Genomic DNA, 24,808 nt, shown 5'->3' with positions numbered 1-24,808 from the left:
GACCATTAAAATGTTCAAATGAGACGGGATCCAAATCTGCTAATTGCTCCCAGTGGTGTATATAAGATGTGTGAGGTTTATTGACAAAAACTATTCTTCTAGTATATGTTGGCACCACATAAAAAAAAAACATAAAGAGATAAAAACATAAGTTATAAGGTAAGTCATCCAAAAGTCCACATTACACCATCACGACTTTTATTCAAAGAGGAAGGACAGTCAACTCATCTTTGTTGTCTTTGTGACATTCCGACAGACTTCCAAGCTTTTTCACATCCATGTTATCCATACTGTGTGCAGAGATTTTGGAGGCAATGACCTTGCAAAATTTCACCCAACCAAACAAGAGAAAGGTGTGAAAAAGCTAGAACCCAATGGATGTGGCCTCGCTTAGCCTCACTAAAGACATGACTCTTTAGCAGGTAGCTTGTCATTAAAGAAACTTGGCTGGAATACAACTCTGGACAGCTTCATAATGGTGACAGTAAAGAAGATGAAGGGGCTGACTTTTAAAAGACCTTCTGTCAGAGTCTATATCAAGCCACAAAGGTACAAAAAAAAAAAAAAAAAAACCTTGAAGAAGCCATCCCCTGCAGCTCAGATGATGGCAATGAAAAACAAAGGGTATCATACTTTAATGGATAATCCACTGTCCTGTTCAAAACAGTTCCTTACAGGGATTTGCTTCTATGATGTGCCTGTGACTTTGACTCCAGTAGAGATTCAGTGCCAATGGTATACCATGCTGCTCACTCGTGACTTCTCTGAGTTCACAGAAGAGTCTTATAGTGGTAATTGGAGAAGCTCTGGGTAACGTTTTCATTCATTTGTTTATTTATTTTACAGAAGGTCAGGTCTTAGGTAGGAACCTCCTCGGTGAACGGACACAATGTTTGGTTGAAATGACTGGCATCTGTTTCTTTTGGAATCATGTCAGTGAGCCTGTTGAGGGAGCAGAAGAAAAAAACATGGGTCAGGTAAAAGTATAAGGCGATAGCTGTCCCAAAAAGCCTGATTCACTGTAATGGCACAGCAGTCTCACTAGTTAAATTTTATGTTACACAATACACAACCGAAACACCGTCCCATTCATTCTATGCTGCACAAAACAAGGTTAATTATGCATAGAGATTACGTGCATGTCTTCCCTCTAATTGAGAGCCACAAAATAAATGTGTTCACTCCCTTGATTATTTCCTCTGCACAAAGGAAACAACATGCCTTGTTTTCTAATCATATACATTATAGACACTGCAATAAATTGGATTTAAGGATTGCCTTTCACGCGTTTAGCGAAGAACCTTTTATGTAGAATTAGAAAAACAAAAGTGCGCATGCTAATATTTACTTTTCTACATAGAATTTCAAGTGAAATTCTGCAGTCAATGACTTCATTTAGTGACTTCTTTGACCAAGAAAAGCCATTTGAATCATAATATAACACTGGCATGAATATGCTACGTGGATTAATCCATAAATGTTAGTACATAAATGATTCAGGGTGACAGTGGACAAATGTGACACACGGGATTGCCCATATAAATCATTCAGACACTTAAATATGAGTTGGCAAATCCACATAGAATTGCACAAATTCTCAGGACTGGCAAATAAATATTTATGATGCCCCCAATTCCCCTCTTCTCCCTGTCCTTGGTAATTGTGCATGATTCATTTTGTTTTCTCAGTGGAAGAGGGAAAATCAATCTCAGACTATTGGCTGGGAGACATAAAGCATGCAGATTCCAAATGCCTGTGGTTTTGCAGAGTATAAAAGATAGTCAGTGTTCTCAGAGGGGGATTCTATTTAATCTTTGGTCCCCTTTTTTTCAGAGCAGAGAAAAATGTTTGTGGAAGTGGATTTAACCTGTATGCAGAGTCACTACCTCATTGCGCGGCTCGCGAGCCACATGGTGCTTGTCAAGTTGGTTGCTCGTGGTGGTAGCCTATAACAATATGTTTTGTTTTGTTTTTTCAAATGTGCGACATAAATATTCAGTGAAGACATCTGCATTATACTTCTTTCACTGTCAAACCTGGCAACGCAGCGCGCTTACGTCATTGTTAACAAAACCGTCACACTTGGTGACGTCACTGTAGCTCTGCTAGCTAGCGTGAGAGTCAGGCGTGAAATTGATCGATTTCTAATTTTAAAAAAGAGACAAAAACCAGGTGGACAGAGCACAGTGTTGTAACGCATAGTGAGGATAAAGAGTCTGAGGAAGCAGCAAACGAAAATCAACATGAAGACACTGGAGAGGGGATGAGCAGTCAAACGTCAGGTGTTCCAAGTTAAAACCGTGTGGCTCTCCTCTTGACTTTGCTCTGCCAATGTGGCTCTTGTGAAAAAAAAAAACTGTGAGGATCACTGCTGTAAACTTTTCGCGACTGCCAACTTTTAATAACCAGCATAAGGTGGACTACCAAAAAACAAAAAGCCCAAAACTTTAAAATGTAACCTTTGTTTTCGATGTTTCAGGTGTTGCAAAAATAGGTTTTCTCTCTTTCTGTCTGTCCCAAAAAATAACACACAACCTCTGCTTTTGATGTAACTGCTGTCGGGCTTTTTAGTCACCACCATCCTGTGTTTTCAAATAATCCAATAACTCCCTCTTATTTTTCCCTTTTTTGGATAGATATATCAAAGTAGATGTGAGAAATGGTGAATATTATTGTGCCGTCCCTAAGACCTGCGTGAGTGAAGCTTAGTGAGATGCTTGATGAATAGACACTAATGATTCATTGTGGGTCTGAGCAACACTCAACCATTACACAGCTTTAGGATGGAGGCATGGATTCTGCTCCTCATTAAATTCCCCTTTAGAATGATTGTTTCTGTGTTCTATGGGATGGAGCGATCAAAAAGTACTTACTTAGCTTGTAAGTCCAATTGAGCTGAACCTGGATTATACATGCAGCGTGCAAATTTGAATAAAATGCATCATTAATAACCTACTTACCTGCTGTTTTTCTCTGCATCCTATGATGGCTCCTTGGGCAAAGGCTGGAAAAGAAAAGCAGAAGGTCAGTATCAGCGGGACAAAGGGCCAGCCTTCACTCGCATTTCATTTCATCCTTAAGCATATTGGCTTTGCACACAGTGCGGCATATGCCCATTTAAAAGCACAGATGGCGTGTTTTCCAATTATTTCTAAGGCGAGATGAAATAAGATGAAAGTTAATTTTGTTCTCTCCCTAGTTTTTATGACCTCTGAGGACACTGCTGGAAAATACCACCGAGAAACAGCCACCTCATCCCACATTAACAAGAGAGAGACATTTCCTCTCTTCCGTCAATGGCATCACACAGATAGAGAATTTCGTTCTGTTAGCTGTAGGGCAGGGTGATAAACAGTGTCCACTTTGTTTCTCCGTGAACATCAACTTCCTGCCTTCTATATTCATCTTTAGGAGGACGCATGACAACACGCTGTTTTCCCCTTGACCAGAGGAAAAAAGAAAAACTCCCTTGCCTTCTTAATATAGCTGAATGAGCCACTATTTTGTAGATAATGACTCTGCTAATCATAATCAGGAAGCTAATGGTCTGTTTAGCCAATCAGAGGAGCCAAGGCGAGACGGCTGTCTGGGCATCGCATTGGCATTCCCAGCAGTTACTGCTCTCCTCTCGGCTGTGCCAGGCTTTCTGCAGCAGTGAGGCAGACTTGATATTCCACTGCCCACCCAGCCTGTTGTCCCGCGATCGGAAGCTCTGTCCGTCCGGACGGAGCGACAGGCTGTGGTGCTGTCGAGGTAAATCCAGTCCCCTGAAGAGACGCTGATCCATCACACCTCTCCAGCAGCATGTCATCTAAATGCTAAGTACTTCCACTGCATCTTTAAATCAAAACAAGAAAAGAAACGAGCAGAGGGCGATTGGTTTGCAGGGATAAAAGCCCATAAGGGCACAATAGAATATGCAGAGCAAACCCTTAGCTTTTTGATTACATTCATTCCTGAGTGAGCGAGAATCTGGAAGAGGGGACACTGGATTAGAGGAACCCAGGGACATTTTTATCTCTTCAAATCTACACCGAAAGAAGGCGAAAGGATAGTAAACAGTAAACTGGCCCCAATGGCTCCTTCAAAGAAAATACTATGTTGTTTGATTTCTTCTTAAAACCCATCATAAATGCGCCCGAAATGGCAGCTTCACTCTCGTGCCATCCCAATTGTAGCGATTTTGGAGGTATTCCTGAAGAAGGAGCAGAGTTCTGAGGTGCCAGCAGCAGCCAACACGCTTAGCTACTCCTTCTAATTAAAGGGTTAATAAGTTGAGTTTGGCCCCATGGGATGAGCAGAGCTAGTGAAGGAGCCGGCTGTTTGCCTTCCACACACACCGGTTGACAGTGCTCACAACCTTCAGGGGTTTACACGAGCACAATCCAAGGATGCTGACGGCATATTCATCTCCTGCTGGCGTGAAGGGTGAGGAAGATTCACAGACAAGGAGAACGAAAGAGAAAGATGGAGAAAAAAAAAAGGGGATGAAGCGTGCTAGTGAGAGCTGTGCCGATGGGTTGTGTTGTGGTTGTTGTGGAACTGAACTGTGGCTGTGCTGCTTTCATCATTATTAAACACCGAGCACTGTGCATGAACGATCACAGTTCACAGTTCAAATGAGGCTGGATGCTTGAGCAAGTGCCAGAGGAAACTGGCAAAAATATTAAGTGATTCAATTAACTTCCTTCCTTATCATCAACACAGCATGTTTTAGGATCAAAGTATTTTTAAGCTACAGTATGCATAACATTTAAAATAAAATCCTCAGCCAAGGTAGCACTTCAACATCCAGAAATCTTTTTTTTTTTTTTTTTTTTTGGGGGGGGGGGGGGGGGGGGGGGCAGCAGACAGCAGACAGCTTGTTTTCACAGTGCTTGAGGGGAAACAAAGCAGAAAGGGCATGTTTGGTGGCATTTCATGCTGCCGAAGTCTCACCAACAGCCCACCCAGCCCACGAGACTGTGTCACTGTGTCTTCGCTGCAGTAACTAAAAATCCTTCCCCAGAGGTCACTCATAACAAGTACAGTCCTGGACTGAAAATAGTTGGCTGGTTTCATCAACTGGAGACTCGTAGGTCCCAGTCATTAGCTGCCACTCCTGGTGCTCTTGTTATTAGTCTAACAAGCATACAGCTATAGCTTACTGAAGACCCTGAGTGGGTGCTTCATGCCCCAGATAATGAGTGTGATGTACAAAAGCATCAGCGCATCGGACCAAGAGCTGTGTTGGAGCGGTAAAACCAATATTTGCTGCAAAGCATCTGTTTGAATTTTCAGCTTTGTTTTTCTGCCAGGTAGTGCAGGAAAACAAAGAGCATGTATTCTCCAGATTTCAAATGCTTCACTGACGAAACATCAGCAACAGTAACATAATAAATTATCACCTTACAAAAAACAAAACAAAACAAAACACAAATGCATGAAAATGATACCTTGTGGTGTTTTATTTATGGATCAATCCATTTTATTTTTTGCTTTGTAAACCCCCCCTCCCTTGAAAAATATTTGATTCCAGGTTCTTATTTCTGCACTGGTGACATAATCCTTTCAAAGTGGTGTCGTTACTATACCAACAAAGTACAAAGCTATCGCAACATCATCTTCAACACGGCACAAATATGAACAACATAGATTGTCAACAGGAGACCAAAGCGGCTAACTGTCTGCTGTTCGGGCAGGCCAGCTATTGGACAGCTTCATGCTGCGTTTCAACAACAAGACTGATAAGAGCAAAATTTAGAGATTTTGGTGCGATTCAGTCGATGTTTTCTCCACCTGCCTCTGCCTGCTCATCAATTCAGTCGACTTCACTTGTGCTCAGTTCCCTGCTGCCTACCCACTGCAGACACTCTGCCACATTGTTCGGCATATTGTTATTTGTTGCATGCAAGACTTTCCAGCACTAAATCCCTGGCGTGATCTCTTATCACCAACCTCTCCTGCCCCCAACCAGCCTTTTCTTGCCTGTCTTCCCTCCTGGGAGAGTTTTGCCAGATCGAACCATCGGCTCTGATTCTCTGCCTGCAAAGATCTGGATTTCTGTCAGGTTGTGGAGGACTAGATGTTTACCAGCTCGCTGGCTCAAACTGTCTCCAACAACTAGAAGCCTGACTTCTGGTGTAAATGTTGGGAGATGAATCTTGAGGCTCTGGTTATATAAATTATTTTTAGACAACACTTTTTTTTCCTTTGTATTCTATAGATGCATTTCTGTTGCATTATAAATGAATTAATTTCATCTGTTTAAATGAATGATTATAAATGAAATTCTGTTCACATAGTGCTGCGACCTCAGACCAGAATTAGTCATTTGAATTTCTTTGATTTTCTGGATCCATGGCATTCACTTTCCCATCACTGCTCCTTCACAAAGTAAAGCTGATTATGTGAATATGACGTCCATCGGCAGAATTAACATGCAGGTACATTGACTGTTGTCTAAAAATGTCAAAGCCTACAGTACAACACCACAAGTAACATTTCTCGTCCTCTATCCACATTGCATGTGATGATGTACGTATTATTACCATTGTGGAGACCAAGTGTCCTGGCCTTTGCATGACTCAGGGATATATTGTGAGTCGACGCTGAGCAACAGACTAGAACGTGATCAGCAGCCTAAAGCATTGGACAATATAAATCAGTTGTCTCTGTCCTTTAATACATTGATGTGTGTACAATATAAACTTGATTTAATATGCCCATACTAAGTATTTTGTGATGTGAAGAGGACTATATAAATAAATTGTACTTTTGTTTCCAGCAAATTTATTTCATATGACTCTTTTACTTGTAAAAGGAAATACGTAAGGATGACATTAATTCATACAGTCTCACACAAACACTACTGAATATGAACCTCTGGCATTTGCTGAATATCTCTCTGTGTTCACCTGTGCTGTGGGAATTTGACTGACCCTCATCCTGCCTTCTATGAAAAGGATAAAAATGTCCATTCATACAGTGTAGGTTGCATGTCAGTAACATTTCATCATCCTGTGAGGATGAGCATTATGTTTCAGTTTACTTAAAACAACCATACTACGACATATCTATAAAAATATATATAATAAAACATATAGGCCTTGAATTATGATAGCACTTGCGTCCTGGGTAGTGGTGGTGGGGTTGGGGGGGCTTACTGAGCCTTACCTAACTGAATTATGTTCTTATATTTCATTTTAAGCTGCTTCTAAATCCAGTGGGATTGCACCTTAGTGGAAATGAATTTTAAATTCAATACAGTTTCTAGAGTTTTCACCTATAGTATTATAAATATTAAAATGAACTAATGTCTTTAATCAATCATTTAAATTTACAGGTTAATTTGAGCAGCAGTTTTCTCCCTAATTAGATCTCTCTCCATTGCTACTGCAGCCGTATTCATTTTTCTTTTTTCTGCTAGCAGTCTGTTTGAACTTGTTATAAATTTGTTGTAATGTCCAACAGGAAATGTCTCTGTTGCCATGGTGAATCGCTCCGTTAATGTTGACTCAAAGTCAACCTATTCAGAGTTGAGTCAACAAAGAGCCAAAACAAAACTTTCCTGGTCCAGTATTGAGCTGCAATCGGGCCCTGAGCTTTACCCCTTACAGATTTAAAAGCTGATTTCATTTTGTAAAAGTACAAAGTTGAGCAGTCTCTGCGAGAGTACATGCGTTTGCTGTCACATTAAAAATTGCTACCTGATGCACTGGCGTCTGGAAATTTGAACGGACCACTAATGCACATACTGATCGTGCTGTATATATGTAACATGCAGGCATTGGTTTCCGTTCATGTCTCTATGGAATGAAAGTAGAAAGTAGTTTTGGTTTATAATTGCCACAGTGAGCATGAAGTCTGCATCTTTAAATGTTACAGCTGCTTGACAGTGCTCATGCTGTTTAAGTGCAGATTAATTTTAATCTCATTAATGCAATCCTTTATGTAACTGACTAAAATTAATTCAAACTTAATGTTTAAAGTGATGAATAGCACAAATTTCAACAACCTGCGTATTGACTTTCATACTAAGAGAAATCAAAGCAGAGGACATCTAAAAGAAGTTAAAATGCACAACAGCATGCATTGCAGAGTAGTTAAGGCTGATTAATTATGTGTGTCTGAGTGTTGTGGTATATTTTATATCATTTCTGGGTCATTAATGTGAACAGATGGTTTGTTCTATAAATGCATTGTAATTTATTGGTTAAACATTTGTTTTATTTGAAAAGTCTCAAAGTGCAAAATAACTAGTATTTACAGCAGTCACACAGGAGTTGGACAACAGCATCAAGAATCAACCAAATATAATATAATGTGGCTCGCTGCATGAGAGGTAGCGGCAATACACTATTTATGAAAAAAGCATAAACAAAAGCATTTACTCAGCTTGTTTGAATGTGCCAGGTCCATAAACAGAATTTCTGCATTAGCTATTACAAAAAAAAAGAAAAAAGAAAAAAAGGAAGCCAGAAAAAAAATCTGTGTTGAAATATGGCCTGTGGCTCAGACCGTTTTCGTGATGCTCTGGAGACAAGCAGTGTGTAGTAGGATAAAACACGAAGGACAGTTCAAAGCCTGGCTGTGACAAAACTTCAAATAGTGACGTTTGGTACAGTGTGCTGAAAATGACAGCGGAGGGAACCACATTCATGTGTGGCCTCATACAGAGAGGAGAGAGCGGCCACCATATGCCCTGCAAAGTCAAACGGAAAAAAAAGAGCTCTTTTAGAGGATGATAGAAAACAAAAACAAAACATCAATAACAAAAATAAAAAAAAGCATGTGTGCTGTTCTACACCCTGTCAGTGATGACCAGATGAAATATTAGATACTATAAATGAAATCATGAGGCTTCCTGCTTTCCACCTATTCAATAGCACAACATCTATAATAACACAAAAAGGGGAAATGGAGGGGTTGTCCTGGTTTAGAAACTTTTAATTTTTCTGAATGTCTCTATCAGTCTGCCCTATTTCAATATATTTTCTGCCTCAGCCCACATGCTATCTCCTCAAGATTGATGACCATGCCACAGCACTTTGACAAACGGATGACTTGAAGCCCAAGGAGTGCATTTCTCTTTCCCTTTGAAAAATAGACAATCTGTAAATGAAGCTGAAATAAACACTATCTTTGCTTATCTAGTGCTTAACCACTCTGCGCGCTTGTCAAGGGGCCACACATGTTGTCTGAATGTCGGCCATTTTTATAAATGTGTATCCAAAGGCTACAGTATGTTATCCCCGAGGATCTAGAGAGGAGCTGTCAGATACGATATGACACAGCTACCGTCAGCTCACAAACATGAATCCATAAGGAAGCCTGGAGGTGAGCCAGTAAGACATGAAACCTAGAAGCTGGATTCACATCTGTTTAATGTGCATATCAAAGAAAAGACGTGACATGAGAATAATAGTTTGAGTTGATTGCAGATTTGCATCTCTCTTGGCACATACCTTTTGGAAAAGGTGCAGGAAAAAGTAACCTGACGCTTCTGAAGCAGATTCTATTAGTTGTGCATGAATGTTGGGAATTTCCTTGAAGTTTAAGAATTTCAACTCCAAATGAGACTGAAATCCAGCAGAGCACTGAAGGACACAGTCCACAGTATGCATATCTAATACTGGGAAAAGCTCTGGCCTGGTTTCTCAATGCATTTTTCGAGATGCAAATGTTTCTCTTATGACCTCCAGTCCTGATTTCCTTGCTAATATTTTCCTGCTGTATTAGAAACGAGAACATTTAGAACATATCCACTTACTCAGGGCGCATCTTCACTGTATATATCCTTCAGAGCCTTCAGGACAAGGAGTTACTATTCAAGAAACAACCTACTTTGCTCCTCTCATTATGCATTTTATTTAGGCTAAATGAATGCTGCGGGTCACAACGCTACAGCACCTAATGCAAGTCATTTCATTAACGAAGACCACCTTCATCTAAAGATTGTGATCCTCTGAGAATAGAAAATCTATTGGCAAAAATTCAGAAGGCAGCTCTATGACAAATACAAAAGAACAAAATGCAATAATTTACATAAGCTTAAAAAAAAAAAAAAACTTCACTCTGGGTATTATAAAAGACAAATGCAAAGTCACATACACACTAATGCAACTGCAAATTGGACCAGAAACCAAAGAGGACTATAGGCCCTCCAAAAGAAGAGAGATTTTATTCTCAGTGGGATGAGCTGTTTAGATAAAGAGTTGTCATAATCAGAATGTAAAACGTTGTATAAAAATGAAATCACACTCTTAATTAAAAGAAAGATACGACCCCCGCCCATCCTCCCCCAGCCCTCAGCTGATTCTCCTTTAGACTGTGCTCAGTCTACTGCGCTACTATACTGCATCAGCCTGGTGAAAATATTATGTTGTGTCACACAAATGAAGCATCTATGAATCACAACATGCAGACTGCTGTTTTAAATGTAACATAAACAACCGTTTAGAAAATAAATCAAAAGAGGAAAGATTACTCAGATTTTGTGGTTGATTTGCTCACGTCGTGTTGCATCACCTGCAAGAGAGTATGACGGTTTTAAGGGATATATGGGTGTCTGCATCTGCATCTGCTAGAAGCTGAGTGTAAAAAAAAAAGGTCACATACTATTATTGTTCTTCTTATTATTATTTTTTATCACTGTTATTATTATAATATATATATATAATAATAAATACATTTTTTTAGTGATTATATGAGCTACTGCTTTTACATTTTCTCTCCTGTGCGCATATAGATTTTTTGGTGTCTCAGGCATCCTTTCAAAAAGCTTGTGCTAACAGGCTATGATGTCTTCATGTTTACAGCAACAGTGGCCGGCCTCCACATATTCCACCAGTTTTATTTTATTTATTTATTTTTTTATTTTTTTACCATGGCTGACACTGGAACAAAGAGCACATAGCTGGAGGAGGGCCACCAGAGCAGAAAAAGGAAATGCTAAAAAAAAATAAAAAAATAAATAAAAAAACATGATGCAAGCCTCTCTGACCCCCTGGGTTGTGCTATTTGTGTGTGTGTTTGTGTGTCTGCTGTCCATTTTGTAACCCTTCATCGTTTGGCAAAAATGCCCAACTGCAGCTGGTCTGTATTTCCCCAGGCCGTGCACTAGCTGAGCTGTGGCATTTGTTGTGCGGTTGTACAAAGACACTTTCCCCCAGCTAACCTCAAGTATTGTCTGAGGCACAGAGCATGCATGAAAGCACCGCTCATTTTATAATCCAGGCGCCCCTATCTCATTTGAGGCTCAGAACCAGACATTTGGGTAAATAGTCTGATCTTGTCCTACACTGAAGAAACATTTCATAGTTTCAGTTTGACTTCACTAGCAAAGGCTGATAAGAGATCCTCCAGAGGGCCTTCGGCAAACAAGGGATGCAATCTCACAACCTTCATGCTCACCCGAAAGAGCAAAAATCATTTTACTGTCCTAACTCGGTCTGCCTTGACAATTTTCCACCATTTCTACCCACTCTACACACCCAACTCAACACACAACCATACCGTTGTGCAACATAACAACTGTCATCATCACACTTCCTCCCCATCCAGTGTCTGAAACCAATCTCATAACACCCTCCACAACCCCTCCTGATATGCACTTTCCTGCATCGGTGGCACCAGAGCGGTTCATATTAATGGCTAGCTGGCAGTGGAGAGTGGGCTGCATATGCAAACTCCATTTGTGGGTTAGGCTGGAGAGCGTGACCTGGCAGTGCTGTCGTGAGCCCTGCACACAGCAGGGTGGGCAGCAAGGAAGCTGTTTAGTAAAGAGACCGAGGTGCATGGGAATGTGTCGACAACACGCGTGTGTGTGTGCGCAATGAAAGCTGATTGGTATCTGACAATCAATTCAGCAAGTTCATTTTAGTGTTTTGTTTCAGTGTGTTTGTGTACAGTTTATTAATATTTATCGCAGACTGGATTGATTTTGACATTTTTGAACTAAATATGCAGCTTTTTTTTTTTACCTGAAATTATTATTATTTACTTTAGAAGAGTTAAACAGCCAATAAAATCAACACCCACAATCTACTATATTAACATAATGTATTTTTCTCATCTGCAGAGTCTTGTGATATTTGGATGTTAAGATTTATTACATCTGCCAGACATTTTTAGACGGTTGTGTGATAGTAGGGCGATACAATTTTTACAAGTCTCGGGTTAAATCCTCACACTGTGCATCTCTCCAGCATTATTTTTATGTCTGTATTCTGCTCTAGCCAAGGTTCATTCCACAGTAACTTTCTCAGCAACAAAATAGGATCCATCCTTAGAGGTTATCCTAGTTTTTGAAAGGTTATTGGATCGCTCAATCAGACAACCACACCAGCAAGAATTGGAGTCCCATCCAAACTATGTGGTAACATCATCAACTGAACCTGGCACTGAACTTGGCAGCCACAGTGGGGGCTGACCCAAAACAATTAACAAAACGAAAGCATACTGAAAACTAGAAGATGATATATAGATGTGTGTTTTGTTTTGTTTTTTGCTACACAACGAAGCTGCAGGTTGTTGTAAAGCTCCTCTCCTTCCTTCCCCAAGTGAATGAACTGTTGCATCAGCTGTATGTAAATTTTCAAGAACTGATCTTTAGTTCTGAATCTGATGAAAGCGTTAGTTGCATTAGTTTTTCTATGTATCAAATGATTAGAATCTCCTGCTGCCAATCTTATTTTCAGGATGTAGCTGCTTGTTGCGAACATTAATTAGGATGCCACTCAAAGATAAAGTGTTTGTGCCTGCTCAGCCAACAAAGTATAGATTTATTACATCAAGCAGAATCAATTGTTAAACTTGGTAAACCTGAAAAAACCTAACTGAGGTTTGATTAAGGCATGAGAAATTCACTCTGCGTTTTGATTAAACGTGTAATGAAATTAACAGCATAATATATGATTTATTAGCTGCAGGAGTTTCTGCATTTTTCACCTCGTTCCAGCAGCTACCTGCGCCGACATCAAACCTGTGCGTTATGGCATGAATTACCACTGAAGCTATTATCAGCTATTGTCACACTGAACACCACAAGATAATGGGATTCTGTGCATGTAAAGACAGATTCTGTCACGTTTTAAAACTCCCTCCCTACATTCCCTCTTTCCCGCATATTTGCACACAGATGTGGGAAGACAGCTTGGACAGTGGCCGAGCCAGGAGCCATGTGCCATTCTCTCTCTCTCTGCATCCATTGGTGTCTTCATGTTCCATCCTGAACAATCCTCTTTATAGATAGCTCATGTTCATGTATCTTCCAAAAAGCGCTTTCATCCCGTTTTAGGTCTTACAACAAATACCTCCACATATCTCCTCTCTTCTGCTGCTAAATCCTCACCATCGCTGCCCCCTCAAAAAAAGCACCAGCTTCATTTTTACCCAACTTCTGGAATATTACCGCTCAGAAAAACGGAAAAATTATTTATTGAGAATATTCAACGGAACACGTAATCTGCATTTTTGTAATTATATATACAAAAAGCATAACAGTAACCTAAGTGTGCTGTCAGGGTAGATTACAGGATGGTGGAAATGCGCGTGTGAAATCTGACGTGGATGCCCTGAGCTGCTGAATGAAGGAGGCAAAGGAGCGAGAGGCATACAGATACAGCCAGAGAGAGAGGTAAAAGAGCGAGAGAGTGCAAATCAACAGTGCCAGTCACAGGTTGACATTTGGCCTCGTGTACCTGATGATGAGGACAGCGGTCTCCCCTGGTCTGTCATTCTTGTCATCTCTTGCTGACATCAAAATCTTGTATTGTGCTGGTTCACTCTCTCTGTCTCTTTAAGTTACATCCCTCTGCATCTTCCTTTAGTCTATCCGTCTCTATACACGCTGACGTCTCCATACCTGAGGCAGATATCTGTGTGTCTGAGCAGATTTATGGTAGAATGGTGGAAATTTAGAAAAGCCATGGTCTACTAGAAATCTATGAAGAAGGTAAGCAGAAATATGGAGCAATAATGAGATTGTTATATATATCTTCCATTCAGTATAAGTCCAAATTGGGTACAAATCAGATCCAAGTGGCGTCGGGACATCAGCCTGTCTGTCATGTCTTGAAGACTAACGAGATCATTGTGGACTTCAGGTCTAAGGATGATCACACTTCCAGGAACACCACAATGCTCAGTGTCCACGTCGCTGATGATTTCTGACGGATTGTGAACATAGCTCACCAGATCCAGAAAGCACAGTGGAGGATGCATTTGCTCAGGAGGCGGAAGAGGGTGAGAATTCACTCTCCCTTCCTCACCACCTTCTATCAGGGGACTGTGGGGACAGAAAAGCCACACGTGGGGTGAGGACGGCTGAGTGTATCATCGGGGTTTCGTTCCCCTTGGTGCAGGACATTTATGTTGAGAGATGCCGAGGAGGCCCCATCACATTTTGATGGATTCTTAACACCCTGCAGATGGACCGTTTGTGCTGTCACCTTCTAGCTGGAGGTATTCCTGCTAAACAGCCAAGTACATTGAACCTGATACATGCAGACCAACCTACATTTTATAATTATTGTAATATGATCCTATTTATTTTATGCTGTATTTAAATATTTACATAGGTTGCACTTTTTAATTTCAAGTGTCTGCTGTCCTACGTTGTTGTCTTTTTTTGTGCTCTTGCAAACGCATCCTGAGGAACCTAATTTCACCCTTGGCAGTAATAAATTTGAATTTGAACTTGATATGTGTCCTGTTTAGTGAATGCAAAGCAGAAATGCAAAAAATACGACTGAGGATGTGAGGGTCATTATAACAGTCTACCAGGTTAGATTAGTTTTTTTAGAAGTTCAACTTTTTATTTGCAGGAACTTTCAAGGACAATTCTGTCTTTATATTCACAATAATAAGCTGCACTTCAGAAGCTGCTTCAGAAGCTTGACTTAAATAGCTGATACAATATTAACCAGTGTGATAGTGGAGAGAATATGTAAAAATAAGAATCAAAGCAAAGTTAAACTTTTCCTTAATTTCAATATTAAATGAATAAGATTAAAACAAGCAGAAATTCAGATTTTAGAATCTCCTCGAGGTGAGGTGGTGACACGGTCTCCTGCTTCTTAATTTTTCTGAGATCAAGCAACCAGTGGCTGCCCAATGAAATCCAACCAGACAGACGCATCTGCAATGCTGCGATTTGACCGGAAAACATGGACGTGGCGGAACAATGACCGAACAGCCCAGCATAGCTAAATGTAAGCAGTGGATGGTCGTGGCCTGGTGAAAAAGAGAACAGCGGCATTCTTCATCGTTGGGTGTTGGGTGCATGGTGTGAAAGTGCCATGTGGTAAAGTGTGGAATCTGCAGCAACAGTGAGGCCTGTAACCATGGCGACTCAGCCATCGACTAGGCGAGCAGTAGTTGGACTTTTGGTGTGTGACTACTGTTGGTCAGTCTGTTTTTTTTTTTTTATTAATGACAATGAACCCGAATTTACAATTGCACTCTTCTTATAATTACATGGAGCAACAGATGAAGAGTCACTCAGATGATATAGATGTGTTTAGCTGTTGGATCAAATAAGAGCTGACCACATTGTGCAGCCTCACTCACTGCAGTGCTGGCAGCTCTGAGGCATTGGATGCTGTGAGAGGAGCCTACAGAGGGCCAGATGACACCATATTGAGGCTTTTAAAAAATTCACCACGTTTTGTATTCATTTACATCTCTCACTGAGTCAGGGGGAGGTCACAGAGTGTTGTCAGCCATTCTTACGCTGATATCTGAAATGTCTGCTCTCGTGTTTGAGCAAATTATCTAATCAGCTGCTTGTGTTAATATTTGAATTCACATCTTGTCAGCAGCAGTCTGAAGTGTTCTCGCATATGCACAGGGGAAGACCTCTGATAACCGCCCAGGGCAAAACGAGGCTAGGGACAGTGGGTTGCGCTTATTATCCTGCAGATGTTTTCCATCAGCCATTAACTGGCATCGGATGTTTATGGGAGTTGTAAGCTTTTGTCAATGCAAAATAACACAAAATAACACAAAATAACCCCCCCCCAGGTTTGTGAAAGAACAAGATTTTATTTTATAGATTTATAGATTTATTTTATAGATCCTGATGTTTACTTGTGTTAGAACATGCATTTTAAAACAGTGAGACCTGAGTCCAGTATACCTCACTTATAATTTCAAGCCTTTTGTAGGAGCTGGTGACTCATGGCTCACATCTGTTTGGGTACAAAGTGGGGTGGAATGATTATTGGGCCCTCTTAGCATTCCTTACAGGTGCATTTTTTATGGGTGATATATTTCATGCTACTAAAAGACCAGACAGCAAAGCAACATCATCGGTGGGTCGGACTGTATAACTATGTAACTGTATTCTAATATTATTATCTCCAAATTTTCTCCATACTGTTATCTGTGTGCTACATCTAAGAGAGATGGTGACTCTGAATGATGCCCTGCAGTTTGTTCATTAGATTTTTTTTTCTTCCTGATTCTACAGTGCGTTCTACAGTGAGAGGTAAAAATATGGACGAACAGACATTGTTGTTCCTCCCTTTTCGATAGTGATGTGCTCTTTGAATGCTGGACGCCGACCTGCTGCTTACTGGTATGTGTTCCCTCTCTGGGCCGAGGCTTCATGTGACACAGCGGCCACGCATGCTGAAAATGTGTACACAATGCTTTCAAGTACATATGGCATGTATTGGAAAGTACCGTGACGGTCTTGATGCGACCACTGCCCCTGGTGCAGGTCCAGCCAGATCGGTTGAACAGGAGGCTGCAGACCTCGCCCTCCAGACAGGGAACCATCTCACACCACTGACGGCTCCGTACAATTCGTGCTGGGAAGACAAAAGAGAAGTTAGCAAAGCAGGCGGATTTGAAAGAAGGACTCACAGATTCAGGAAACAATTTTAAAATGTCAACGTTCCCAGGAATACAGAAAGAGCTGTTCTTGTTTTTCTCTCTCACCAGAGAGGAGGAGATATTTGTTAGCCGTTTACAAGCCTGTGCTATTTTAATAAGGTTTTTTTGAACGACTGTTGCTGAATTGCCTGTGGTGGTAACCTTTACAGACCAACTTGTAGCCCATAAATGCTAATGCTTCTGTTTATTGGAGATGCTGAAGGATATATATATATATATATTTATTTTTTTTTTTGACATTTTATTGCAATTAATATGCCTTCTTAAAAGGTTTCATATGCAATTTAGGGGGAAATGCTCCTGGTAAAAAGTCATCTCAACTATTAAACAACATCATTTTTCTGAACCCACATTAATGCAAATTTGTCATGCAAAATCAGTGCACATTATCCTAGATCTTTATGATGTGCAGTCCCTGTTACTGTCATTTCACCATCATGGTCATGTGTACCACAAAGTACATCAAATAAACCTTGGGGTGTTTCTTCCTGCAGCACTGAGGGTTTATAACCGGTTCAGAATAATGGCTGACCACCTAATCCTCCTAGCTCAGACTTTATACAAGGACTTTGCTTGTAAACCATAAAAAAACAAACAAACAAACAAACAAAAACCCTTACTACTTTAGAACACGATTTTATTTTGCTAGTCATGTATATATTTATTCTGCAGCACATAGTAACACAAAGAAATTATAGTTTCCTGTTAGCAGATGCCCAGTGGGAATAGAAATGCAATGACTATGTGCAGACTTGAAATATCTGCAGTCAATGCTGGTTTTTTAATGGACTCTATACTGTTTTCTCTATTTAAAGAGTGTCAGTAAAGAGACGACGGAATATTCAGGAAGAGAAAGCCAGAAATGGGGAAAGAAAAGCAAAAGGTCCTCAAACTGAATGTTAACCAGAAGCAGTCCAGGGTGCAATGCAGCTCACAACCAGCACCTTGACCTGCCTTCATCAATGCTTTTAAAATTTAGGTTCAGACATGGAACTGTAAAAATCCACAAATGAATGAGGGGAAAAGATAGCGTGTATAAATACATTACTTTATTATTTAGTTATTTGTGTAAAATAAGATTTACATGAATCCTACTCTGATTTCATTTTTTCCTTTTCATACATGCAGACATGCAAAGATGCATGAATGCATTTCATTCACTTACATCAGTGTTTGGTATTATTGTACAAAACAATGAAGTTAGTCAGTATAGTTGATTATGATATTTTTCTCTCTGTACTGACCTTTGACATCTATTGGCAACTGTTTCGCTGTTAGTGTCCAGTTCTGGCTGCTATCAGTCAGCTTCAAACTCTCTACAAAGTGAGCATGAACATCAGAAATCTGATCTAAATGAAATAAATTTGAAATAAATTTTTTACTCCCACACAGTTGATTAAAAAGCGCTGTTGCCCCACAATAAGAACGTCCGCTGCAGGAGATGTCAGGTTGTCAGAGCGAAAGCCAGAGATGCTCTCATTCTTCCGCTGCTATCTTTCTGCATGACATTGAATTAGCATTCCCCTGTAGTTGAAGGTGATAAGCGCTGATTGTTCTTTACACAGCCTGCTAAAGCAACATGGAAAGGTTAGCAGCTCTCTGTGGACCTGGCCAGGGCCACTGCTTGTGCTTACCCATGATCCCCTGGGGCAGCACATAGGGAAATGAGGTAGCGTGGTTTCCAAATTGAAGGAGAGGAACTACAGTTTATTGAATGCCCATGGGAGAGCTGAGCGTGGCATGGAGAGAGAGAGTAAAGGAGCGTGGAAAGGGAGGCCTTGTGACATTTTGTTGCGAGGCATTCCTGAGTCCGAGCAAGTCTGCAATTGTACTTTGGAGTGTCAGACATTGACTGCTGCTCTTCAATAAAGATCTGTTATCTGGTTATATTTATCAAGCTGGCTGAACACAATCTTCATATATGTCACCTCACACAGACCCACAACTGCTGCTCTGTGCATATAAAACCACTGTTCTCTTAGCAAATAACAGATATGGGTGACACGTCAGAAGAAAGTAGTCTGGAGTGTTTTTGTGTGGCCTTCCAGTGTAGTCAGGTGGTTAGAAGACATATCACAGGAACAGAACAAACCAGAAACCATTCACCTCACCGAGCCAAGCAGGCTAAAAATAATATTAAAGCTTCTCAATGAGATTCTGAGACAAACCTCTCGTTACGGCCTGAGCCCCAGCAGAGAGTCCTCAGTGAACAAAGAAAAATCTAAAGTGACCTTCCTCCTGACACAGCAACATGGCATGGTGGATTTTCATTTTCCCAGCCATCTGTCAGGTGCAACAAAGCGTAGATTTATCAGTCAGTTGCAGATGTAGTTTTGAGTATATTACAGGGCCAGCAAAACTCAATTTCCAGGGCACGGAATAAAAGCTGAGCTGGCAAAGCGTCGGGAGTGCAGCAGCCGAGCCAGCCCAGAGTTGTGGAGGTTGGCTGCAATAAACACATTTTTCAGCTCTACAACAGGTATCAGGACACTCAATAACTTGCTTATGTGAGTTTTTCAGTGCCATCAAGGACAGTGTGACTTGATCTCTGATGACTTGATGACTTTCTTGAGGCCGCAAGCTGTGGAGCTTGCTTGAGCCACATTTGTTTGCAAATGAGAGCATTGTTGGGATGACTTAACCGACACTGACATCACGACATCACACTGCAACAAAGTGGCATCAGCAGTGTGTCTTCAGCCCGTTTCCATCCATCAGGCAGACATGTATGTTGGCACATATAACTGTGGACACATTGAAATGCATGCACGGTAAAACCTCCTACACACCAATGGCATCCAAAGCAAACTACTACAGAGGGGTTGCCCACCCTGTGTCTATCCGTGTCGGAGTCCCACCCAGGGAATGTGGACATCGGGCCAGGCTTGTCAGCTGCCGGAGTCCCTGCTGGGGTACGGCTCTGGACCTCCAACTAGATCACACGTAAGACCATCTGTCCCCCCGTGCACAGCGCCAAGGCCCGCCCTGCCTTGCTCAACATAGCACTGCCAGACGGGGCTCAAAGCAGGGCAGAAGGCGAAACAGTGGCTCTTAAAACCAGACACGCTGATAGTCTGATGAAATTCTGCCTCTGCGCAAGCAAAAAATAACATACATTTTTTACCAAAGCCACAGGCAGCTCATTTAAAATGTATTTCAATGAGGTACAAAAAAAAAAAAAAAAAGACAGAACTTTAGAGGCAGCGAAACACAAAAGGGAAAGACTCAAAAGATGACAGAAAATGAATCACAAATAAATGCTTCTATCTGTACTATACAGTAATAATGAATGTCGTACTGAAGTTTCTTTTGCTAAGTAATCAACAAGATTAACCAAATAGCTTAGCCGGACACCAGAAACATAGTAACAGGCTTTTAAAAGCTTTCTGGGTGATGCTAATTAAGCTTCAATCGTGGATCAGTTTATAGCAGCCAGATTTTCAACCCTCTGTCATCCAGCCTTCTAACAGAATGCTGCTTTCAGTTCTAATTAGGACAACAGCAAAAAAAATCCAACATAAACACATTTTAAACAAAGCCAGAAACCAAGAGGCAAATGTCTCCGTACGTCACCACAAAACTGTTTTGTTTAGCAGAGATTTCAGAGAAGTGCTGAGATTTAGGCTTCCTTTCAAAACGAATGGCTGGTCGTGTTTGATTTGGGAAGTTCAATAAATAATTCAACCATTTGGTGGGACTGTGATAGTAGTGACAGTGAATCTGAATGTTTAGAGGGTATGATTCACTCACTCCTTAGTAGGGTTGCTGCCCATGATGAAATTGGAATTAAACCAGGGTTATTTTCCCACTGAAACACTACATAAAAAACACACACTGCCAGAGGACACATTTTTTCAGATTGTTCAAATCAATTTGTCTTTTTCTCGGCATTTGAAGGCAAGAAACTTTTTTTTAATCAGATATATATAATCCCTTGGTTTTGCCGTTGATAAAATGGAAGGAAAAATTATGATCCACTGATTAGATGTTGAGAAACATCTTTGTAGTTTTCTGCTCGGGGTCAATTTGATTTATCATAAGGGCTCATAAAAATCCAGAATTTAAATAAAAGCTGAACGCTAATCATGTACAGTATCTTTTTAATTTTTCATTCAATTACTGATGCTGTAAACTAAATCAAACTCTTTATATTCTTACAATACATGGATCATACTCTCTGAGCCACTTTACAATTTTTTTTCATGTGTGTGTGTGAAATGCCTTACTTTTGAGATGCAAGACACAGAGTGGTGAGCAATGAACATTATACTGAATCTTTCACAACAATATGTAAACACAGGGGAAGTGGTGAGTCTGTTTGAACAGCAAACAGCACAAACAGCAAATTTAAAGATCATTATGAAAAGGGAGGGCTTTTTTTTTTTACAGAAATGGCCTAAAAGAAAAAAAAAAAGGTCAATCCTAAATTTTACACGGTAGTCATAAATAAATTGAAATCTGGAAAAAAACAAATGTTTTTCTTTTCAGCAGCACATTTTTGCCAGATGTGGAAGCACAATCTTGAAGCAGGCATACAAACATCGTCCCCCAACATCATGCAGGCTGTTATCATGGTGGGCATCAAGTTTCATACGATTATAGTGTGATGTGGTGGCATGGCAACTACGAGCCAGGCTGAGAAAGGCAACGGGAGGGAGCCAGAGAGCAGATTATAGACAGAGCAGAGACAACCAAGGGAAAAGCACATAATCCTCCTGTGGACAGGTTGCAGACCAAAGCTTCACAGAGTGACACACGGTGAGACAAACAAAGAGGGGAAGAGGTCGAAATAAGATCTGAAGAAGACATAAATAAATAAATGAAGTCAGACTGTAGAAATAGGCATAAATGGTGTACCTTCCATCAAGTTCTTAGGTGGCTCACACAGGTATATTTAATGTGGGGTTTAGGCAAGGTTGTTGCCGTGTTGTGAAAGTGTAAATATTGGCAAAATACCAAAAGAGATTAAGATACGAGTCCAATTGTCTCTTTCGAGATACAAGCTTGAGGCTGCAGTAAACTTGAGAAAGTCCCAGAGGCTGAATCAGGTGTAAGCCATGGATTTTAGTTTTTATTACAGGAAACAACAAAGAGACTGAAATCCACAAACTTCTGCTGGCGATTGTAATCATACACAAGCTCCCTCACTGTTAATCCACGGCATAAAGATGCCCGGATACAATCTGAAATGTCGGCTGCAAACAAATGGCCAAACATTAAACACTGTTCGGTACTTTTGAAAAACAGTTACAACAAGATTCGTGTTCATAGGGGGGGAAAAAAAAAAAGCTGATGTGAACTATCTTTTGTTTCTTGCCCCTAGGAGAAACTCAAAATGGAAAATTTCATATGAAATAAACCAATGGTCCTTGAAGTAAGTTTTCTTTTGTAAGCTTTGCTCTCGCTCTTTCGCTCTGTGTGTGTGTGCACCAGTCGAACCTGCAGGGTAGGAGAGGATGTTTCAGTTCTGATTTGCAAGCCAGCCACCACCAACATGCCAATCATTTTAAATGGCAGTGCAAAAGCTCGAACGCTGTGCTGTGATGTGTCAATTCTGTGAGTTTCATTAAAATCCATTCAGCTGCACCTCAGATAGTTTACGTGACAGACGAAAAAGCAGACGTGCAAAGAGACAACCATTAGTCAATTCATTTCATTAGAATTCAGAAAAGTCACGCGGAGGATGAGGGTAAAAGAAATGCTTATTATCAGACTGTGAATTGTATTACTCTCAAGCTGTTTTTTTTATTTTTTTGATTAAATGAAACTACTTAATCATAGAATTGTAATCATTATTTATCATGATGCTACATGACACAAAAAAAAAATGCACAAAATATGAAACGATACAAAGTAAAAGAAAAGACGTGTACATGCGCAACTGCAAATACTATATTTACAAGATGCTGATAAAAAGATCTTTCATGCTCAGGGCGGAGGTGAGGGACTAGTCATTAGTTCAAGTCTGACTCAGAGCGCCAGTCAAGCATTGAGGTGATGTAAGATGGCGGCTTCCCAAAGAAAGAATACTAACATAAGCATATACTCATCATGTTTGTCAGACAAAGAAGAGCCACTAACTTCAATACAAGATGCATTTACAAGCACAATTAACTTCAACAATCACAAACTTCAAAGCAGAATGATTAACAGGGTTTAAAAGTAGTCTATACGTCACATCACCATAATCCATCCCAGAAAGATAAATGCTTACCACGTTCATTTCCTCTGTGTAGTTAGTATTATGCCTTTATAAAAATGCAGGTCCTTATTGCACTACAATACCACGCCGGATCATCCATTAACATGGTTGTTAGTTATGACATTATAAATACATAAAGTGTGAAAAGAGCTAGAGCTACCTGGGATTTAACACCCTAAATGATGGACTTTGTACATACAGCACAGGACAACAGTGTTGGCCACGTATATCCTCAAAAACCTGAAAATTTGGTATGCATTGCTGCATTTTGGTAATTTATTTGTGTCACTTTTCCAGTGTGAACACAAGACATACTTAAATTCAGTTGAAACGATGTCGTTTGGGAACGGCATAGGACTCTATAGTATGAAATTGGAAAACTTCTGAAGTGTTTCCATGAAAGTCACTCAGTAAATCTGTCTCGACTGCTGTCCACGGCGCTGCCTTGTGTGCTGAACTGGGCAGACTGGACCAGCAGAAGCCACCATCAGCCTTATTGGGTTGTTATGAGCTTAAGCCCGCTCTGGCAGAAGGTTTGTTCTTTTGTTTTTTTGTTTTATAAGTTTTGTATTCATGTGTGGTGTTCTCTGTGTCCCCTGTACCATTTAGCATCACCAGCCTTTATCCAACTAAAGCAAACAAAGACAGACTGTAATTTTAAATTGTGTGATTTATTTATTTAGTTGGTTAATTATAATTTTTTTTTGTAGATATATTAATGGAATTTTTCCTCATTGTGGTACGCCTCAATTGGAGCAACAGGAAATCCATGGAGTGAAAGAGGTGATGGCATGAAGTGAAGGGCTATAGGGCAGAACTGAATGCTTTAGGGCAAAACCAGGTGAGCCTGGTTTTTATTGATATGCTTTGCCAATTTTAATATCCAATTAATGAATGCACGTTTCTTTGTACTATTGTGTGGTGGCTACCGCAATATAACCATCCTAAAAATAGGAAAACTGTATTTTCTAGTTTCTTTGAACAAAGACAAAAGCCGTTGTACTTTTAAGTAGCACAATAGCTCTGCAATCGGAATATGCTGATAGTATAATTTAGTGAGCTGTGCATTTGACTCACTAACTTCTAAAAAGAGGCATTAATATGAAGTTACGCTTCCATCCGAAAGGAAAACTAGGTTCTGTACGTAAACATATGTATCTGAAATCAGATGTGGCTGACTAAGGAAGAATCAGATTACAGTTCATTGAAAGACAAAATTTCGCCACCGAGCTTAGGCTTTGTTTACTCACTCTGTGGTGGTTCCACTTTCATTAAAGGTCAGTATTCGATCACCACACATCTGAAAAAGGCTGTGATCCACTCCTGCTGCCGCCGTGAAGTTATATTAAACTGACTCAGAGGACAGGGAGCCCTTGCTGTGCTAATAACAACTCACTGGACAAAAAAAAAAGGACACCTGCAAGGCTTCAGTGACGGATACAAATGAATAAACATGTTTAGGAGTCAGTAAATTGATTTACTCTCTCAGAAGGGCGAAGGGGAATTTATGAGAATTCACATCAAAAGCAAACAATACGCTCTGAACTAAAGGTTGGATATATTGGAGTCAGTGGAACAGCGGCAGCATTAGATCGATTGCATTTACACGTGATATGCAAATATTCCACTTTAAAGCCATGTGATGATGGATAAGCTCTCAGCTGTCAGCAGAAAGCCTTTAAATGGGCCTGGGGGCAACAGGTTTCATCTTTAATGCACTGCGTA

General features: G+C 40.4%; 1 protein-coding gene across 1 annotated transcript in view; it reads right to left on the bottom strand.

Annotated features, from left to right (window-relative positions):
- Positions 1-680: 680 nt before the first annotated feature.
- tafa5l (TAFA chemokine like family member 5, like) overlaps positions 681-24,808 on the bottom strand; it is a 42,740-nt gene continuing 18,612 nt past the window's right edge. Inside the window, exons 3-5 of the mRNA XM_029507146.1 lie at positions 16,669-16,796; positions 2,961-3,004; positions 681-942 (exon numbers count right to left, since the gene is read on the bottom strand). Of these exons, the coding sequence (XP_029363006.1) occupies positions 2,981-3,004; positions 16,669-16,796 (152 nt within the window). The 3' untranslated portion in view covers positions 681-942; positions 2,961-2,980. The remainder of the gene's footprint in view (positions 943-2,960; positions 3,005-16,668; positions 16,797-24,808) is intronic.

This window comes from Echeneis naucrates, chromosome 7 (assembly GCF_900963305.1).
Source record: "Echeneis naucrates chromosome 7, fEcheNa1.1, whole genome shotgun sequence".
In the NCBI taxonomy this organism is placed as follows: Eukaryota; Metazoa; Chordata; class Actinopteri; order Carangiformes; family Echeneidae; genus Echeneis; species Echeneis naucrates.
This window is presented reverse-complemented; position numbering and strand designations above follow the sequence as displayed.